The 17,094-nt window shown below is 44.5% G+C and overlaps 1 protein-coding gene across 4 annotated transcripts in view; it reads left to right on the forward strand.

Moving 5' to 3' along the window:
- The window catches only part of LOC125456081 (di-N-acetylchitobiase-like), a 29,915-nt gene extending 14,712 nt beyond the window's left edge, over positions 1-15,203 (forward strand). For 2 of the 4 annotated variants that reach the window (XM_048538773.2, XM_048538774.2), the window contains exons 6-7: positions 8,799-8,960; positions 9,883-10,743. In XM_048538773.2, coding sequence (XP_048394730.2) covers positions 8,799-8,960; positions 9,883-10,086 — 366 coding nt within the window. In that variant the 3' untranslated portion in view covers positions 10,087-10,743. Of the gene's footprint in view, positions 1-8,798; positions 8,961-9,882; positions 10,744-14,513 lie in introns of those variants that run through there. The other 2 variants (XM_059648167.1, XM_048538775.2) reach the window with 2 other exon arrangements.
- The last annotated feature ends 1,891 nt before the right edge of the window (positions 15,204-17,094 follow it).

Below are 17,094 nucleotides of genomic sequence, written 5' to 3' on the forward strand. Positions count from 1 at the left end.
ACCCTCACCTGGTCTGGACGACATGTGACTCCAGACCCACATCAATGTGGTTGACTCTCAACTGCCCTCTGAAATGGCCTAGCAAGCCACTCAGATTTACCAATCACGACAAAGACTCAAAGAAATGAAACTGGACGGATCACCTGGCGTCGACCTAGGTCCTGAAAAGACAACAGCAGAAACAGCCCTGTTGACCATGCAAAATTCTGCTCACTAACATCTGGGAATTTAGTGCCAAAACTAGGAGAGCTGTCTCTCAGTCTAGTCAGGCAACATCCTGACATAATCATACCTTACAGACAATGTCCCAGATATCACCATCACCATCCCTGGTTAGGTCCTGTCTCACTGGCAGGACAGACACAGTTGTATACAGTCAGGAGGGAGTTGCTCTAGGAGTCCTCAACACTGATCCCGAACCCCAGGAAGTCTCATGGCTTCAAGTTAAACATGGGCAAGGAAACCTCCTGCTGATTACCACATACCGGCCTCCCTCAGCTGATGAATCAGTCTCTCCTCAATGTTGAACACCTCTTACAGGAAGCACTGGGGATGGGCACAAAATGTACTCTAGGAGGGGGATTTCAGTGTCCACCACCAAGAGTGGCTTGGCAGCAGTATTACTGATCGAGCTGGTCGGGTCCTAAAGGACAGAGCCACTAGACCGGGTCTGCAGCAGGTGGTGAGGGAACCAACAAGAGGGAGAAACATATTTTACCTCATCCTTACTAATCTGCCAGCTGCAGTTGCATCTGTCCATGGCAGTATTGGTAAGAGTGACCATTGCACAGTCCTTATGGACAGATGTCACACCTTCACGTCGAGAACAACCTCCATCGTGTTGTGTGGCACTATCACTGTGCTAAATGGGACAGACTTCACACAGATCGAGAAACTCAAGACTGGGCATCCGTGAGGCGCTGTGGGCCATAAACAGCAACAGAATTGTACTCCAACACAATCTGTAACCTCTTGGCCCAGCATATCCCCCACTCAACCATTTCCATCAAGCCAGGGGATTAACCCTGGTTCAATGGAGAGTGCAGGAGGGCTTGTCAGGAGCAGCACCAGGTGTACCTGAAGTCGAGGTATCAACCTGGTGAAGCCACCAAACAGGACTACTTGCACACCAAACAGCGAAAGCAGCAAGTGATAGACAGAGCTAAGTGATCCCACAACCAGAGGATCAGATATAAGCTCTGCAGTCCTGCCACATGCAGTTGTGAATGGTAGTGGACAATTAAACTACTCACCGCGGGAAGAGGCTCCACAAATATCCCCATTCTCAATGACGGAAGAGCCCAGCACATCAATGCAAAAGGTAAGGCAGAAATACTCGAGACAATCTTCAGCCAGAAGTGCTGAGTGGATGATCCATCACGGCCTCCTCCAGTGGTCCCCAGCATGAGAGATACCGGTCTTCAGCCAATTCGATTTATTCCACATGATATCAAGAAACGGTTGGAGACACTGGATATTGCAAAGGCTACAGGGCCTGACAACATTCCGGCAATAGTACTGAAGACTTGTGCTCTAGAACCTGCTACTCCCCTGGCCAAACTGTTACAGTACAGCTACAACACTGGTATCTACCTGACAATGCGGAACATTGCCCAGGTATGTCCTGTACACACAGAGCAGGAAAAATCCAACCCGGCCAATTACCGCCCCATCAGTCTCCTGTCGATCATCAGTAAAGTGATGGAAGGTGTCACTAACAGCGCTATCAAGCAGCACCTGCTCAGTAATAACCTGCTCAGTGACGCCCAGTTTGGGTTCTGCCAGGGCCGCTCAGCTCCTGAGCTCATTACAGCCTTGGCTCAAACATGGACAAAAGAGCTGAATTCCAGAGGTGAGGTGAGAGTGACAGCCCCTGACATCAAGGCTGCATTCGACCAAGTGTGGCATCAAGGACCCCTGGCAAAACTGGAATCAATGGCTATCGGTGGGCAAACGCTCCGGTGGTTGGAGTCATACGTGACACATAGGAAGATGGTCATGGTTGTCGGAGGTCAGACATCTCAGCTCCAGGACAACTTTGTCAGAGTTCCTCAGGATAGTGTCCTCAGCTCAACCATCTTCAGCTGCTTCATCACTGACCTTCCCTCCATCATAAGGTCAGAAGTGGGGATATTTGATGATGACTGCACAATATTCAGCACCATTCGTGACTCCTCAGAGACTGAAGCTGCCCGTGTTCAAATGCAAAAAGATCTGGATAATAAACAGGTTTGGACTGACAAGTGGCAAGTAACATTCATGCCACACAAATGCCAGGTTATGACCATCACTAATAACAGACAATCTAACCACCACCCCTTGACATTCAAATGTGTTACCAACTCTGAATCCCTCACTATCAACATCCTGGGGGTTGTCATTGGCCAGAAACTCAACTGGGCTCACCACATTAACACAGTGACTACAACAACAGGCCAGAAGCTGGGAATACTGCGGCAAGTAACTCACCTCCATCTACAAGGCACAAATCAGGAGTGTGATGGAATACTTCCCACATTCCTGGATGAATGCAGCCCCAACAACGCTCAAGAAGCTTGACACCATCCAGGACCAAGCAGCCACTTGATTGGCACTACATCTACAAGCATTCACTCCCTCCACCACCGACGCTCAGTAGCAGCAGTGTGTACTATCTACAAGATGCACTGCAGAAATTCACCAAAATCCTCAGATAGCACCTTCGAAACCCATGACCACTTCCATCTAGAAGGACAAGGGCAGCAGATATATAGGAACACCATCACCTCCAAGTCACTCACCATCCTGACTTGGAAATATATCGCTGTCACTGGGTCAAAATCCTGGAATTGCCTCCCTAATAGCATTGTGGGTCAACCCAAGGGAATAAACTACAGCTGTTCAAAAACGCAGCTCATCACTACCTTCTCAAGGACAACTCGGAATGGGCAAGAAATGCTGGCCAGCCCCAATCCCACAAGTGAATTTTAAAAAAGTCATTTTGAACACAAAGTTCAAAACAGTATTTCAAAAAAAAGGTGATTACCAGCAAGCCGCCTGGGCAGTTAATTACTGCAATGCTTTCTGACTTGAGTTTTATGACATGCAGAGAGAGAGAGAGAAGGAATATGGCAGGGGTTCTTTTAGTGGGGGGGAAAAGGCAATTTTCTCCTGTGATGTGCATGTTTTAGATAACAAAGTGTAGAGCTGGATTAACAGAAAAGGCCAAGCAGCATGTTAGGAGCACAAAAGCTGACGTTTTTGGCCTAGACCCTTCATCAGAAAAGGGGGATGGGGAGAAGATCTGAAATAAATAGGGAGAGAGGGGGAGGCGGACCAAAGATGGATGGAGGAGAGGAAAGTGGAGTGTAGAGTATAGATGGGAGGTAGGGAGGGGATAGGTCATTCCGGGGGCGGGATGAGGTTAGTAGGTAGGAAATGGAGGTGCGGCTTGAGGTGAGAAGTGGGGATAGGTGAGAGGAAGAACAGGTTAGGGAGGCAGGGACGAGCTGGGCAGGTTTTGGGATGCAGTGGGGGGAGGGGAGATTTTGAAGCTGGTGAAATCCACATTGATCCCATTGGGCTGCAGGGTTCCCAAGTGGAATATGAGTTGCTGTTCCTGCAATCTACGGGTGGCATCATTATGGCACTGCAGGAGGCCCAGGATGGACATGTCGTCGAAGGAATGGGAGGGGGTGTTGAAATGGTTTGCGACTGGGAGGTGCAGTTTTTTATTGCGAACCGAGCGTAGGTGTTCTGCAAAGTGGTCCCCAAGCCTCCGCTTGGTTTCCTCAATGTAGTGGAAGCCACAACGGGTACAGCGGATGCAGTATACCACATTGGTGGATGTGCAGGTGAACCTCTGCTTAATATGGAAAGTCATCTTGGGGCCTGGGATGGGGGTGAGGGAGGAGGTGTGGGGGCAAGTGTAGCACTTCCTGCGTTTGCAGGGAAAAGTGCCGGATGTGGTGGGGTTGGAGGGGAGTGTGGAGCGGACAGGAGAGTCGCAGAGAGAGTGGTCTCTCCGGAAGGCATACAAGGGTGGGGATGGAAAAATGTCTTTAGTGGTGCGGTCGGATTGTAGATGGCAGAAGTGTCGGAGGATGATGCATTGTATCCGGAGGTTGGTGGGGTGGTCTGTGAGGATCCAGAGGTTGGTGGGGTGGTATGTGAGCTCCACACTTTGTTATCTCGGATTCTGCAGCATCTGCAGTTCCCATTATCTCTGATCACAATTTTAACCTCACTGCGAAGCCTTTTCCAGGATGCCTAACCTGAAGAAGTTACCCTCCTCCCTCTGGACCAACCTCAGGGGATCTCTCTCCCACTGCAACTCTCTTGTCTCCTCCCTCCATCTTTGGTCCACCTCCCCCTCTCTCCCTATTTATTCCAGAACCCTCACCCCATCCCCTTTTTCTGATGAAGGGTCTAGGCCTGAAACGTCAGCTTTTGTGCACCTGAGATGCTGCTTGGCCTGCTGTGTTCATCTAGCTCCACACTTTGTTGTCTGGGAAGGAGTTATTGGTTCTTTTCTTAAAGGCAGTTTTAGCTTAGTGCACATCATGGAAAACAGTTACTTAGTTCAAAAATTAAGTTGATGCAGTTTCCAGACCTGGAGCATTAAGTTAAAAATCAGCAGCTTATGAGATGGTAAGAAAATAGAAGCTCTCAGTTTTGTGCATATTCATACATGAAGACTCCACAATTCACTGGATAGAAACTGGGGAGAATCAGTGAAACAGAATTGAAAGATTTGATCCAACAGTCTAATTTATCAGATTTGCTTCTCTGTAATAAAAAGTTTCTGGAAATCAGTTGAGCCCTTGTTTTGTTGTGTATTTTAAGTTTTTCTGATTGCATTCATTGTTTAAATAGCTTGGTTTTAACTTAGAGACCTCCGGCCTTGTACCATGTCCAACCCTCCCTTTCATCCCCACCTCCTTGACAGGACACAACCAGTCCATCTTCTCTCCCACCTACCTGCCCACCCATTCCACTGGCCAATTCTCACCACTGCCTACCTGTACTCTCCTATCACCATCCCACCTACCTTCCCCACCCTACCCCTCCTCTCACTATTTATTTCCCAGCTCCACGAGAAGCTTGAACAGTTCATCCATTTCACCAACACCTTCCACCCCAACCTTAAGTTCACCTGGACCATCTCTGGTACCTCTCTCACCTTCCTGGACCTTTCTGTCTCCATCTCTCGTAACCACCTGGAAACTGATATCCATTTCAAGCCCACTGACTCCCACAGCTACCTAGAATACAACTCCTATCACCCACCCTCCTGCAAGAATGCCATCCCCTATTCTCAATTCCTTTGCCTCCACCGCATTTGCTCCTAAGATGACATGGTCCACTCCCAGATATCCCAGATGTCCTCGTTTTTCAAGGACAACAATTTCCCCTCTACAGTGGTTGAAAACGCTCTCGAGCACATCTCTTGCATTTCCTGCACCTCAGCCCCTCACATCCCCTCCCCACAATAGAAACAAAAACAGAATTCCCCTTGTCCTCGCACATCATCCCATCCACCTCCGGATTCAATGCATCATTCTCCGCCATTTCCGCCACCTGCAATCTGACCCACTACGAAAGATATATTTCCCTCCCCACCCTTATCTGCCTTCCGGAGGGACCATTCTCTTCGGGACTCTCCTTGTCTACTCCACCCTCCCCACTAGCCCTACTACCCCTGGCACTTATCCCTGCAACTGCAGGAAGTGCTACACCTGCCCCTATAGCTCACCCTGACTCCATCCCAGGCCCCAAGAAAACCTTTCACATTAAACAGATATTCACCTGCACATCCGCTAGTGTGGTATATTGTACCCACTGTTCATGACGTGGCCTCCTCTCTATCGAGGAAACCATGCGGAAGCAGACAAATGACAACATCGTCCAGTCGTGAACCACTGCACCTCCCCCTCCCACTCCTTGGATGACATGTCCATCCTAGGCCTCCTCCAGTGCCACAATGATGCCACCCGAAGGCTGGAGGAACAGCACTCATATTCTGCCTGGGAACCCTGTAGCCCTATGGTCTGAATGTGGACAAGCTTCAAAATCTCCCCACCCCTGACCTCATTCTCAAGACCAGCCTCCCCTCTTGCCCCCGCCTCCTTGACCTTACCATCTTTTGTCCTACCTATCTGCTCCTCCCACCTCACTGACCAACCCCCACTTCCTACTTACTAGCCTCATCCCCGCCTCCTTGACCTATCCATTTTCCTCCCACCTACCCACCCCTCCCTCCTCACTGACCAACCCCATCCTAGCTCCCTACCTACACTCACCTTTACTGGCTTCAATCCCATCTCTTTGACCTGTCCGTCTTCTCTCCACCTATCTGCTCCACTATCCACCTTCTATCATTGCCTCCCCCTCTCTCTATTTATTTCAGAGCCCCCTTCCCTTCCCCCATTTCTGAGGAAGGGTCCAGATCTGAAACGTCAGCTTTTCTGCTCCTCTGATGCTGCCTGGCCTGCTATGTTCATCCAGCTCCACACCTTGTTATCCCTGTCATACAATGTGTTCTGGGGAAGTTACTTCTATTCCTACAGAGATTTATTGCTGAACCAGCCAACTTTACTTTTTCTTCCAACTCCGTCTAAATAAACTACACAGTTTGGCACTTTAGCTGTGATTTGGTTCAGGAGTCATGTGGCTTTCATGATTCATAACCTGAATGGCATGACTCCCCATTGTTTTAATGCATTTGGTGTAACAAAGGCTGTCTCTTTGGCTCTTGGCTCTCTTTTAGTTTGATGTGAATATTATTTACCAGCACCTGTACAATAGATCAATCTTAGAAAGGAATGAGGCACTGCCCATCCGATCAGTACAATGTTCCAACTGAGGTATTCGATATATACCTGTTGTTGCTGCATTACTTACCTGTAATCTATGCAGAGTCTTGTTGAGCCATCTAGTTTCGCAACAAAGAGCACAGGTGAGCTGTAGCTGCTTTGGCTAGGTTCTTTTCAGCATATATTAAGTCTTCATTTCTACCTGAGCTTGTTTTATTTTCTCTGCTTAACCAACAAGGAGTCTGTTACAATGGTATGGATTGCCCTACATCCATATCATGTCTGGATAACATTGTACACCTCAGTATAGCTTTACAAATTTTCTTGAATTTTCTTTGTGATATTTCTTTTAAAAATCATTCATGGGATGCGGGTGTCACTGGCTAAGCCAGCACTTATTGTCTATAATCGCTCAGCAGAAAGTTATTATATTGCTGTGCGTGTGGAGTAAAATGTAGGGTGGACCAGATAAGGAAGACAATTCCCCTCCCTAAAGGACATTTGTGAAGTAGATGAATTTTTACGCTACCAACAATGGTTTCATGGACACCATTAGATTCTTAATTCAAAATGCTTATTAAATTCAAATTTTACCATTTGTCGTGATGGGATTTGAAACTAGGTCCCCAGAACATTACCTGGGTCTCTGGGTTCACAGCCCAACAACAAGACCACTAGGCTGTTGCCTCCCTGTAATCTAAAAGATCTTACTGTTGTTCGCGCTTTAAATATGAGAATACATCGGCAAGCTGTCATGCTATTTCCGTGTAAGCTAGTTGGATTGCAGAAGGTTCACTTTGTGAACTGCCAGCCTCTCTTATGCCATAACTTTGCTGTCCCTGTCATCTTCCACTATTCTTCCCACCCAACACACTTGCTCTTTCTCATCTTCCTCTCAATGATGATATCACTTTAACATGTTTACGTACATAACCAGTTCTTCTTGCTGCAATTGGGATTATGAACCAGATGACTCACTTCACTATCTTTCTTAATTACCTCACTTTCAAAGGAACACCTTGTAATGGTAACAACACAAAAACTTTGTCTCCTGTTTGGTATGTTCTGCCTAGAATAAGTTTGGCTCCCCAATATTTGACTTTTGCCAGTGAAATTTTGAAATGCGCCTTTGGTACTTCACATGCACCTTTGTGTCACTCTGGAAGCCTGGACATATAAACCAACTTTGAAAATTTGCCTTTTTGCCTTCAAGTTGTTTCCTTAATCTGTTTAAAAGACTGCCTGTCTCGTGACCACGTATCAATCTAAATAGGCTACACACAGTACATTTATTTGGGGAATCTAGAGAACTCTGGCTGCTCTGCATGTACAGATCTGTAGAAAACTGGAGCTGGACCAATCCAAGGACAGTCATCAGGCAATCTATCCTTATCTCAAAAACTCCAGGTGTCGCTCTGACTCGTTCATTCACTACTCGAATAGCAATGTTGCTTCACTTGCTGGACATGCTTGACTTTTACAAATTGCAAAATTCTTCTGGCATTTCAGCTAAGTACAAGTACTAAACCTCCATTCCTGTTTATAGTCCAAAAAGGAACACAAATTGTGGTCCCTTACACCTCAAGGTTAACTATAAGAAACCAAATAATTAAACATATGATCTGTCATGCCATATTTCATTCTGGGACCTGACCTATCTGTCAGTACAATCAGATAAGGTCATAAACCTTGCTAAAAGTACATTGGTTTGTGACTATTTTCGATGACTGACCTCCACAGTGATCAAAAAGGAAATAATACTTATACTACCTGGGAGTGGACTTGTACAGGATTACCATCAGCTGTGAAGACAACAATATCTTCCCTGAGCTCCGTAACTCTTAATACAAATAGTAAGCTTTGAACATTTCAATTGAGCTTTTGTTGCTAACTGTCTCTCAGCCTATAAACATGGAGATGAAACAGTTAATTTTTATGGTTTTGATGTTAGCAAAGCAGTTGTAAGCACAAATACTATTGTTTCACTCCTTTTGTAATTTACAGCCTGGAAGATGCAAATTGAAAGTATTTCCTTTTGAAAGTGTTTCGTGCAGCTCTCCAGTTGTAGAGCAGGTGGAATACAAACAGATCATGCAGATGTTGCCCAGATCAATCACTGGCAGATACTGGGATGATAACTACAAATCCCCGTATTTTGTTTACAAGGTAAGACTATCAGAAAAAACACAGTGGAGGCTTGGCACTACACCATTCCTTGTCGAGCGAGTGTTTCATGATTCAGTACTTGCTGTGCACCGAGTTTAGCAAAGTTCAGAATATCCAATTTGTGCAGTCAAAAATATGAGAAATTGGACAACTGACAAGACATTGGGAGTTAATAGAAAAGAAACAAAACCAATGCATTTTGTTAAACATTTTGTCCAATCCACAGGTGAATACTTTGAGTTCCATAATATCTTCATAATATCTTCCTGAATATCTTCATCCATGCCCTTTTCCCACCTCCATACCCGAGTTCCTGTCATCACATGAGCTGCTTTCAGCATAGGAAACCCGTTTACACCTACTTGTGGTTTTCATGATCAGTTTTTCTTTGCTTCTGGTTTACTGTAATCCATGTGCCTACGTGTGTTTTCTCTCTATCTGGGTATCCATCTCCATCAGTACGCTCACTCCTTCTCCATGCCCTCCCCACCCTGTCTTTAGCATAATATATATACCACCTACTAACAAGTTCTGAAGAAAAGTCACTGGACTCTTAACTCTTTATTTCTACAGATGCTGCCAGACTTTGAGTTTCTGCAGAAATTTCTGATTCAGTATTGAACAACGTGTTTCTCAGATCACCTGAACTTGTCAATCTAATACAATTAAAAGTTCAACGTATGTTAAATACTGAAACAGCAGATATTCAGCATTGTGTCTGGAACTGTGCATTGGCCTAAGTAACGTAGAAACATAGAAGATAGGAGTAGGAGTAGGCCACTCAGCCCTTTGAACGTATTCTGCCATAAATATGAATATGGCTGACTGTCCAACTCAGTTCCTTGTCCCCGCTTTCTCCCTATACCTTTTTATCCCTTTAGGAATAAGAATTATATCTAACTCTTGTTGGTTCTTCTGGCAGGATAAAGATACTTACCATGAGGTCTGGTATGATGACCCAGAGAGTCTTTCATTAAAGTCATCTATTGTGAAGAAATTAAAACTTGGTGGTATCGGGGCCTGGTTTGGAAATAGCCTAAACTACAGCGCGAATCCGACAGCAGCAATGCAAACCGAAGACATGTGGAATGCTCTCTGCCCGATCAGATTAAAATGGAGAACTTGAACCATTAATCTTCACACAATTTAAATCTTAGTGAGCTAGTTTCCAACATTTAAAAAAAATGAAATAAAGTAATGTAGATGTAAGGAACAGATTATACACCTTATGTAAATAGTTTAGTTTTGCAAAGGTGTCATGCAAGAAGATGGAAAAAAAATGAGGAACTCTAACATGAGAAGACCTCAGTGCACTTGATCAATTATTGAAATGAAGAATGTCCCTCTCTTTACAGATAGCAGTATGTCATCACTGCTAAAATTCAAGTGGAATTGTATCCGATAATTAGTACTATCCTTAAAATCAGGACTTGTGATCTTCAGATAACCAAGTGTGGAGCTGGATGAACGCAGCAGGCCAAGCAGCATCTCGGGAGCACAAAAGCTGATGTTTCGGGCCTAGACCCTTCAGTAGAGCATCTTGTGATCTTCAGAATTTTGTTTACCCCATCTATATTCTTCTTCCATCCATAATCTGTCAAACCATCTATCTTTGTCTGTTTTAATTGTGAATGAGGCAATTTGGATTTTTGCAGCGGTATAGTTCAAGTTATGTGGCAGCAGTTTAGGAACCTTTTCTTTCCTCTGCCATTTGTTGAAATCATGTGCCGCAATAAATATTTCCTGTAAATGATGTAACCCGTTATGATCTCGCTTCATTGACACAAAGGTTCCTATTACGCCATGAGTCAAGACAGACAAATGATGCTGAAAATTCCAGACATGAAAATGAGAGTGGACCCCTGGTGATTCCATCATCTCACTTGCCTCTCCAAAGCCCTGCCCTGCAACAAAATCTCAAGACATGCTGCATGAACAGCATTCACCACACTGCACCCCTAGACCCAGACAGTGGCACACGCCACCCTCTTGGCACATCATTGATTCACTTATCGATGGTTTTACACTAATGCTGCACTTTGGAGGACACTGGCACCTCACAGTGAAAGGTTGCTGTAAGGACATTCTGCGTGCTCAGACAGGAACCCAGTTTAGAGACTGCACCATGCTGTAACTCAGAGCTGCTCGCTTACTTTCTTAGCACTCAGTCGCTTAGCATCTAGCTGGCAGCTCACAGCATCTCTGGTAGCTTACCTGAGTGGAACTTAGTACATAAACAGGAATATGGTTTCTCTAGTCTAAACTGAAGTAGGAGAAAGGGTGAGAGAAAAACAAGGGTCCATAATCCGTTTACTTAAAGTTTGTCTGGGGAGCACAGGCCCATGGTTTGCACACGCTGTACATATGGGAAATTCAAGATGTTCCTGACAATCTGTATGGCCACATGTAGGAGGTGGCTCTGGTTGGAGCAGTTCAAGATCCAGCATTATGGTGCATTCACGAGACTGAGAGGTTTGTGGATAATACATTTCAGGATGTGGTCTGACCACAACCTAAGGAAGTTCAGGCAGGGAGCAAATGGGTGACCATCAAAGAGAATGGAACAGGCAGGGGTGTGGGCAATCCTGGAGCATATCTCACTTGAAAGCTTTTTTTGACCTTGGAAAGTGGTGATAATGACAGTTCCTCTGGGGAATTCAGCTGGAGCAAAGTTCATGGCACTTTGGGTGTCTAGCTGTTCAGGAGGGGAGGAAAAAGTTTGGAAGGGCAACAGAGATGGGGCATTTGTTGGTGAGGAAAGTAGACAGGCAGTTTTGCAAGTGTGGTCCTGAATCCAGGATGATATGTTGCCTCCTGAATGCCACAGAACAGCTGCAGTGCATTCTGAATAGAGAGGGTGAACAGCCAGAGATTGTGGCCCAGGTTTGGACTAATGACAGATAAATGAGGTTCTGGAAGCAGACTTTAGTGAGTTAGATTGGAAATTGAGAAGCAGGACGTTAACAGTAGTAAACTCCAGGTTAATCCAAGTGCTACTCACAGCAGAAACTATGGGAATAGAAGGAGACAGCAGATCAAGATGAGGCTGGAGCGAATGATGCAACAAGAATTGCAAAATTCTTTAATCCTGACAGTTTTTTCTGCAACAATGTGTTTCCAGTCACTTTCTGTGCACAGTTACGTTCCAACTAATGTCTCTATAAAGTTATCAGATCAAAGCACCACGAAATAAAGGGGCAAAATTAGGCCATTTAGCCCATTGACTCTGCTCCACCATTTGATCATGGCTGATATGTTTCTCAATACCACTCAGCTGCCTTTTCCCTGTAATTCTTGATCCCTGACTACTCTAGAAACTTTCTATATCTGTCTTAAATTCACTCAAAAGTCTTACCAACACAGTCTTATATAGCAATAAGCTCCACAGATTTCCCATTGTCTGGCTGAAGAAATTCCTCCTCATCTTAGTTCCTCACTCATGGGGTATGCCCTCGTGTCCTAGTCTCTCCTCTGAGTGGAAATATCTTGTCCACATCAACTCTATCTAGGCTTCTTAGTATTTTGTAAGTTTAATCAGATCCCTCCATCCCCAATTCAATCAACCTGGGATCCTCACTGCTCATATGACAAATTCATCATCCCTATGATCATTCTTGTAAATGTCTTCTGGACCCTGTCCAACAACTGCAACTCCTGTTGATACAGGACCCAAAAATGCGATTTGCTCAGAGCATTCTACAGACTCAGCAGGACATCCCGGTTCTGGTATTCTAGCCTTCTTGAAATGAATGCTAACATTGCAGTTGCCTTCCAGAGGGCCAAGTAAACTTGCATGTTAACCTTGACAGAATCCTCAACTTGGGTTCCCAAGATGCTCTGTGCTTCACATTTCCGAAGCCTGTTCCCCATTCTATGATTTTCTTCTTTGTACCAAAGTGCACAAACTCACACTTTCCCACACTGTTTTCCATTTATCACTTCTTTTGCTTACTTTCCTAGCTCTCCAAGTCCTTCTGTAGCCTCCTCCTCATCATTGCCTGTCACCCCATTTATCTTTATCATCTGCAAACCTAGCAACAATGCTCTTAGTTCCTTCATCCAGACTGTTAATGTAAAACATGCACATATGTGGTCCCAACATGTGGATCATTTGTTTCTATTCTGAAAAAGATCCCTTTATCCCTACTCTTTGCCTTCTGCTAGTCAGGCAGTGCTCTATCCATGCCAGTACATTGCCCAAAACACTGTGAGATCATATTTAGTAGACTCCTATGTGGCAGCTTGGCAAAGGCCTTCTGAAAATCCAAATAGATCACAACCACTGGCTCTCTCTTGTCTAACTTGTGTGCTACCTCCTCAAAGAATTCCAACAGATTTGTCAGACGTGATCTCCCCTTGACAAAGCCATGTTGACTCACCTATATTTTATCATGCATTTTCATGTCCTCCACAATCTCATCCTGAATAAGAGCCTCTAAAATCTTACCAATGACCAAGATCAGGCTAACCAATCTATACAAATAAAAACGGAAAGAACTGTGGATGCTGTAAATCAGGAACAATAACAAAGTTGCTGGAAAAGCTCAGCAGGGCTGGCAGCATCTGTGAAGGAAAAACAGAGTTAATGTTTTGGTCCGGTGACACTTCCTCAAAACAAGTCTATAGTTTCCTGTCTTCTGCCTCCCTCCTTATTAAACAGGGAAGTTACATCAGCCATTGTATAATCTTCTGGGACTCTACCTGACTCCAATGATCCCTGAAAGCTCACTGCCAATGCTCCTACAGTTGTAGAATCACAGTATTGAACAGAACCTTCAATCCAACTTGTGCATCCCTAACAAATTCCTCAATGTGACGTAGTCCCTTCCTATTAATATATCTATCCAGATGCCTTTTAAATGCTGTAATTGTACCTGCCTCTGGCAGCTTGATTCGTACACATACCACCCTCTGTGCGAAAAAGTTACCTCTCAGGGTCTTCTGGAATCTTTCCTCTCTCACCTTAAACCCATGCCCTCTAATTTTGGACTCCCCCACTCTATGAAAAAGATCTTGGCTATTCACCCTATCCATGCTTCCTTTGATTTGATAAACCTCCTAAGGTCACCTGTCAGTCTCTTATGCTCCAAGAAAGAAAACCCCCAGCCTTTTCAGCTTCTCCATATAACTCAAAACCCCCAGTTCTGGCAACATCTTTGTAAATCTTTTCTTGACTCTCTTAAATTTACAAGATGATTAGAGGATTAGATAGGATGGACAGTGAGAGTCTTTTTCCGAGGATGATGACTTCAGCTTGTACAAGGGGGCACAGCTACAAATTGAGGGGTGATAGATTTAAGACAGATGCCAGAGGCAGGTTCTTTACTCAGAGAGTGGTAAGGGCATGGAACACCCTGCCTGCCAATGTAGTTAACTCAGCCACATTAGGGGCATTTAAACAGTCCTTGGATAAGCATATGGATAATGATGGGATAGTTGAGGGGGAGGGGCTTAAATTAGTTCACAGGTCGGAGCAACATCGAGGGCTGAAGGGCCTGTTCTGCGTTGTATTGTTCTATGTTCTATGTTCTAACCACATCATTCCAATTGAAGGGCAACGAGAATTGTACGCAGCATTTTGAAAGTGGCCTCATCAATGTCCTGTACAGCCACAGTATGACGTCTCAACTCCTTTACTCAATGTAAGGCAAGCAATCTACTTACCTTTCTTCTTCAGAACTCCAGGGTACAGTCACAGACTAACAGAGTCATACAGCATGGAAACAGATCTTTCAGTCTGTAGGAGTGTATTCCCCAACTGGGGACAAAAACTCAGGAGTCAGGCAGGACTCAGGCAAGTAGAAGATGTTTATTTAAGCAAAAACTGATTCTTGCAGGGAGAGGGGCAAATAATCTACCCCAAATCAGAAGGGAGATCATTGATACAATCCGATGTTTACAGTGAAAATACACCATTTTATACACTTTGTTACGATGATCAAATACAGTGTAGTCACTGTCCTTCTCTCTTAATCCATATATCCAATACCGTGGCTCACCTACTCAATGATGGGCATTCCTATAGACAGCCCCAGGTTTGCATGGTTTTACGGCGTTTGTAATCTCGAGGCCTTGGGATCTTTCTATGCATCCTATTCATTCACATTCCAAAGGTTTGCTGGCTACACTCCTACGGATCTGCCTCAGGCTTCTTACCCCGAAGGACAGTGTGAATTCTGTTATGCATTGTACTGTATGTGCTTTATTTAATCAAATTCAGCCATTCCTCTAATGTTTTTTTCACTATCCCAATTGCAAAATGTTGAAATAAAAAATCTGTTAGTTTTAACTAATTGCTATAAGGTTAATTGTGTTATAAAGCTAATTATAACGTGTAACTTTATACAGTTACTTCTACTGTCAGCATTTTGTAATTTATGGGTTGTAAGCAATCAGGTCAAAAGAGAAGGTGTTTCCTAAGGCTAGTTAACCTTCACATCTGGGCTTACATGTTGTTTATTTTAATGTTTGTATTGTATTCTGGTTATGTATTGCAACTGACTTCAATGATTAAATCGTTTTTTTTACTAACAACTATGTAATATTGCAGGTAGCTTCAAAGAAGCAACCATTTACTATGAACTTTAGCTGTTGTCCTTGTAGCTGCTTAGTGACTTAACCTAACACTTGATGCTATTCATTTACTGGGACAATCATCCTTCCATTGATAAGGCTAGAATTGGTCATTTATCTGTCCTAAGGCATCCTTTTGTCAGAATTGTCTCGAATGGGAACATACAACACTCTTACTGACTTTCTAGCAGTTCTGTTCAAAGGTACCATTGCATTTCACTGTGTGAGCTTAGTTCTGCTTAGCTTCTGTCTGCTGCTACGTGTGGTCACATACAAGTTATCTTACGTGGCCAGATACTGGTCATCCCTACAAGTTCAACCAGTCCATGCCAATCATATTTCCAAACTTAACTAGTCCCACTTGTCTGCACTTGACCCACAACCTTCCAAACATTTCTTATTCATTTAATTATCCAAATGTCTTTCAAATGCTGTCACTGTACCTGCATCTATCTTCCTCTGGAAGTTCATTCCACACACAAACCACTCTCTGTGTAAATAAAGTTGCCCCTCATGTCTTTTTAAAATCTTTCTTCGCTCATATTAAAAAATCCTCACTCGAGGGTAAAGGAAACTGCACTCACCTTATCTATACTCCTCATGATTTTATAAACTTCAAAAGGTCAACCTGCTAAGCTCCAGTGAAAAAAGTCCCAGCCTATCCTTATAACTCAAAGCCTGCATTCCCAGCAACATCCTCTTTTGAACCACCCCAGCTTTATAATATCTTTCCCATAAAGGGTGACCAGAACTGGACACAGTACTCCTGAAGAGGTGTCACCAATGTCATGTAAAACCTGAACGTGACATCCCAATTCCGATACTCAAAGTATAGGAACAAAGTACTGCAGATGCTAGAGTATGTACTGAAAACAACAAATGCTAGAGATCACAGTGGATCAGACAGCATCCGTGGAGAGACAGCAAGCTAACATTTAGAGATGGTAGGAACTGCAGATGCTGGAGAATCTGAGATAACAAGGTGTAGAGCCGGATGAACACAGCAGGCCAAGCAGCATCAGAGGAGAAGGAAGGCTGACGTTTTGGGCCTAGTCTAGGCCCTAGTCTTTCCCCTGGAAAGGCTGTTTAGGCCCTTGGATGATGAGCAGGGAGAAGATGAAGGGGCAAGTGTTGCACTTCTACAGTTACATGGGAAGTTGCCATGCAGAGTGGGTTAGTGTTGGTGTTTGTGGTGTGTCTTGGAGGGAATGATTTCTGCAAAATGCAGACGGGGGGAGTGAGGAAGAGATGTGTTTGGTGGCGGTGAATTGTTGGAGTTGTCTGAAATGGCAGAGAATGGTCCTTTGAATGTGGAGGCTGGTGGGATGAAAACTGAGGACAAAGGGAACCCAATCATGCAATTGTGAGTGATGGGAAGGGGTAAGGGTGGAAGCAGGGGTGATAGGTCGGATGCTGTTGAGGGCCCTGTCAACCACAGTGGGTGGGAAAACATGTTTGTGGAAGAAGCAAGTCATGTCAGCAGCATTGTTTTTGAAGGTGGCATCATCCAAACAGATGCAACATAGGCAAAGGAACTGGGCAAATGGGATGGAGTCCTTGC

This window comes from Stegostoma tigrinum, chromosome 8 (genome assembly GCF_030684315.1).
Source record: "Stegostoma tigrinum isolate sSteTig4 chromosome 8, sSteTig4.hap1, whole genome shotgun sequence".
Classification (NCBI taxonomy): domain Eukaryota; kingdom Metazoa; phylum Chordata; class Chondrichthyes; order Orectolobiformes; family Stegostomatidae; genus Stegostoma; species Stegostoma tigrinum.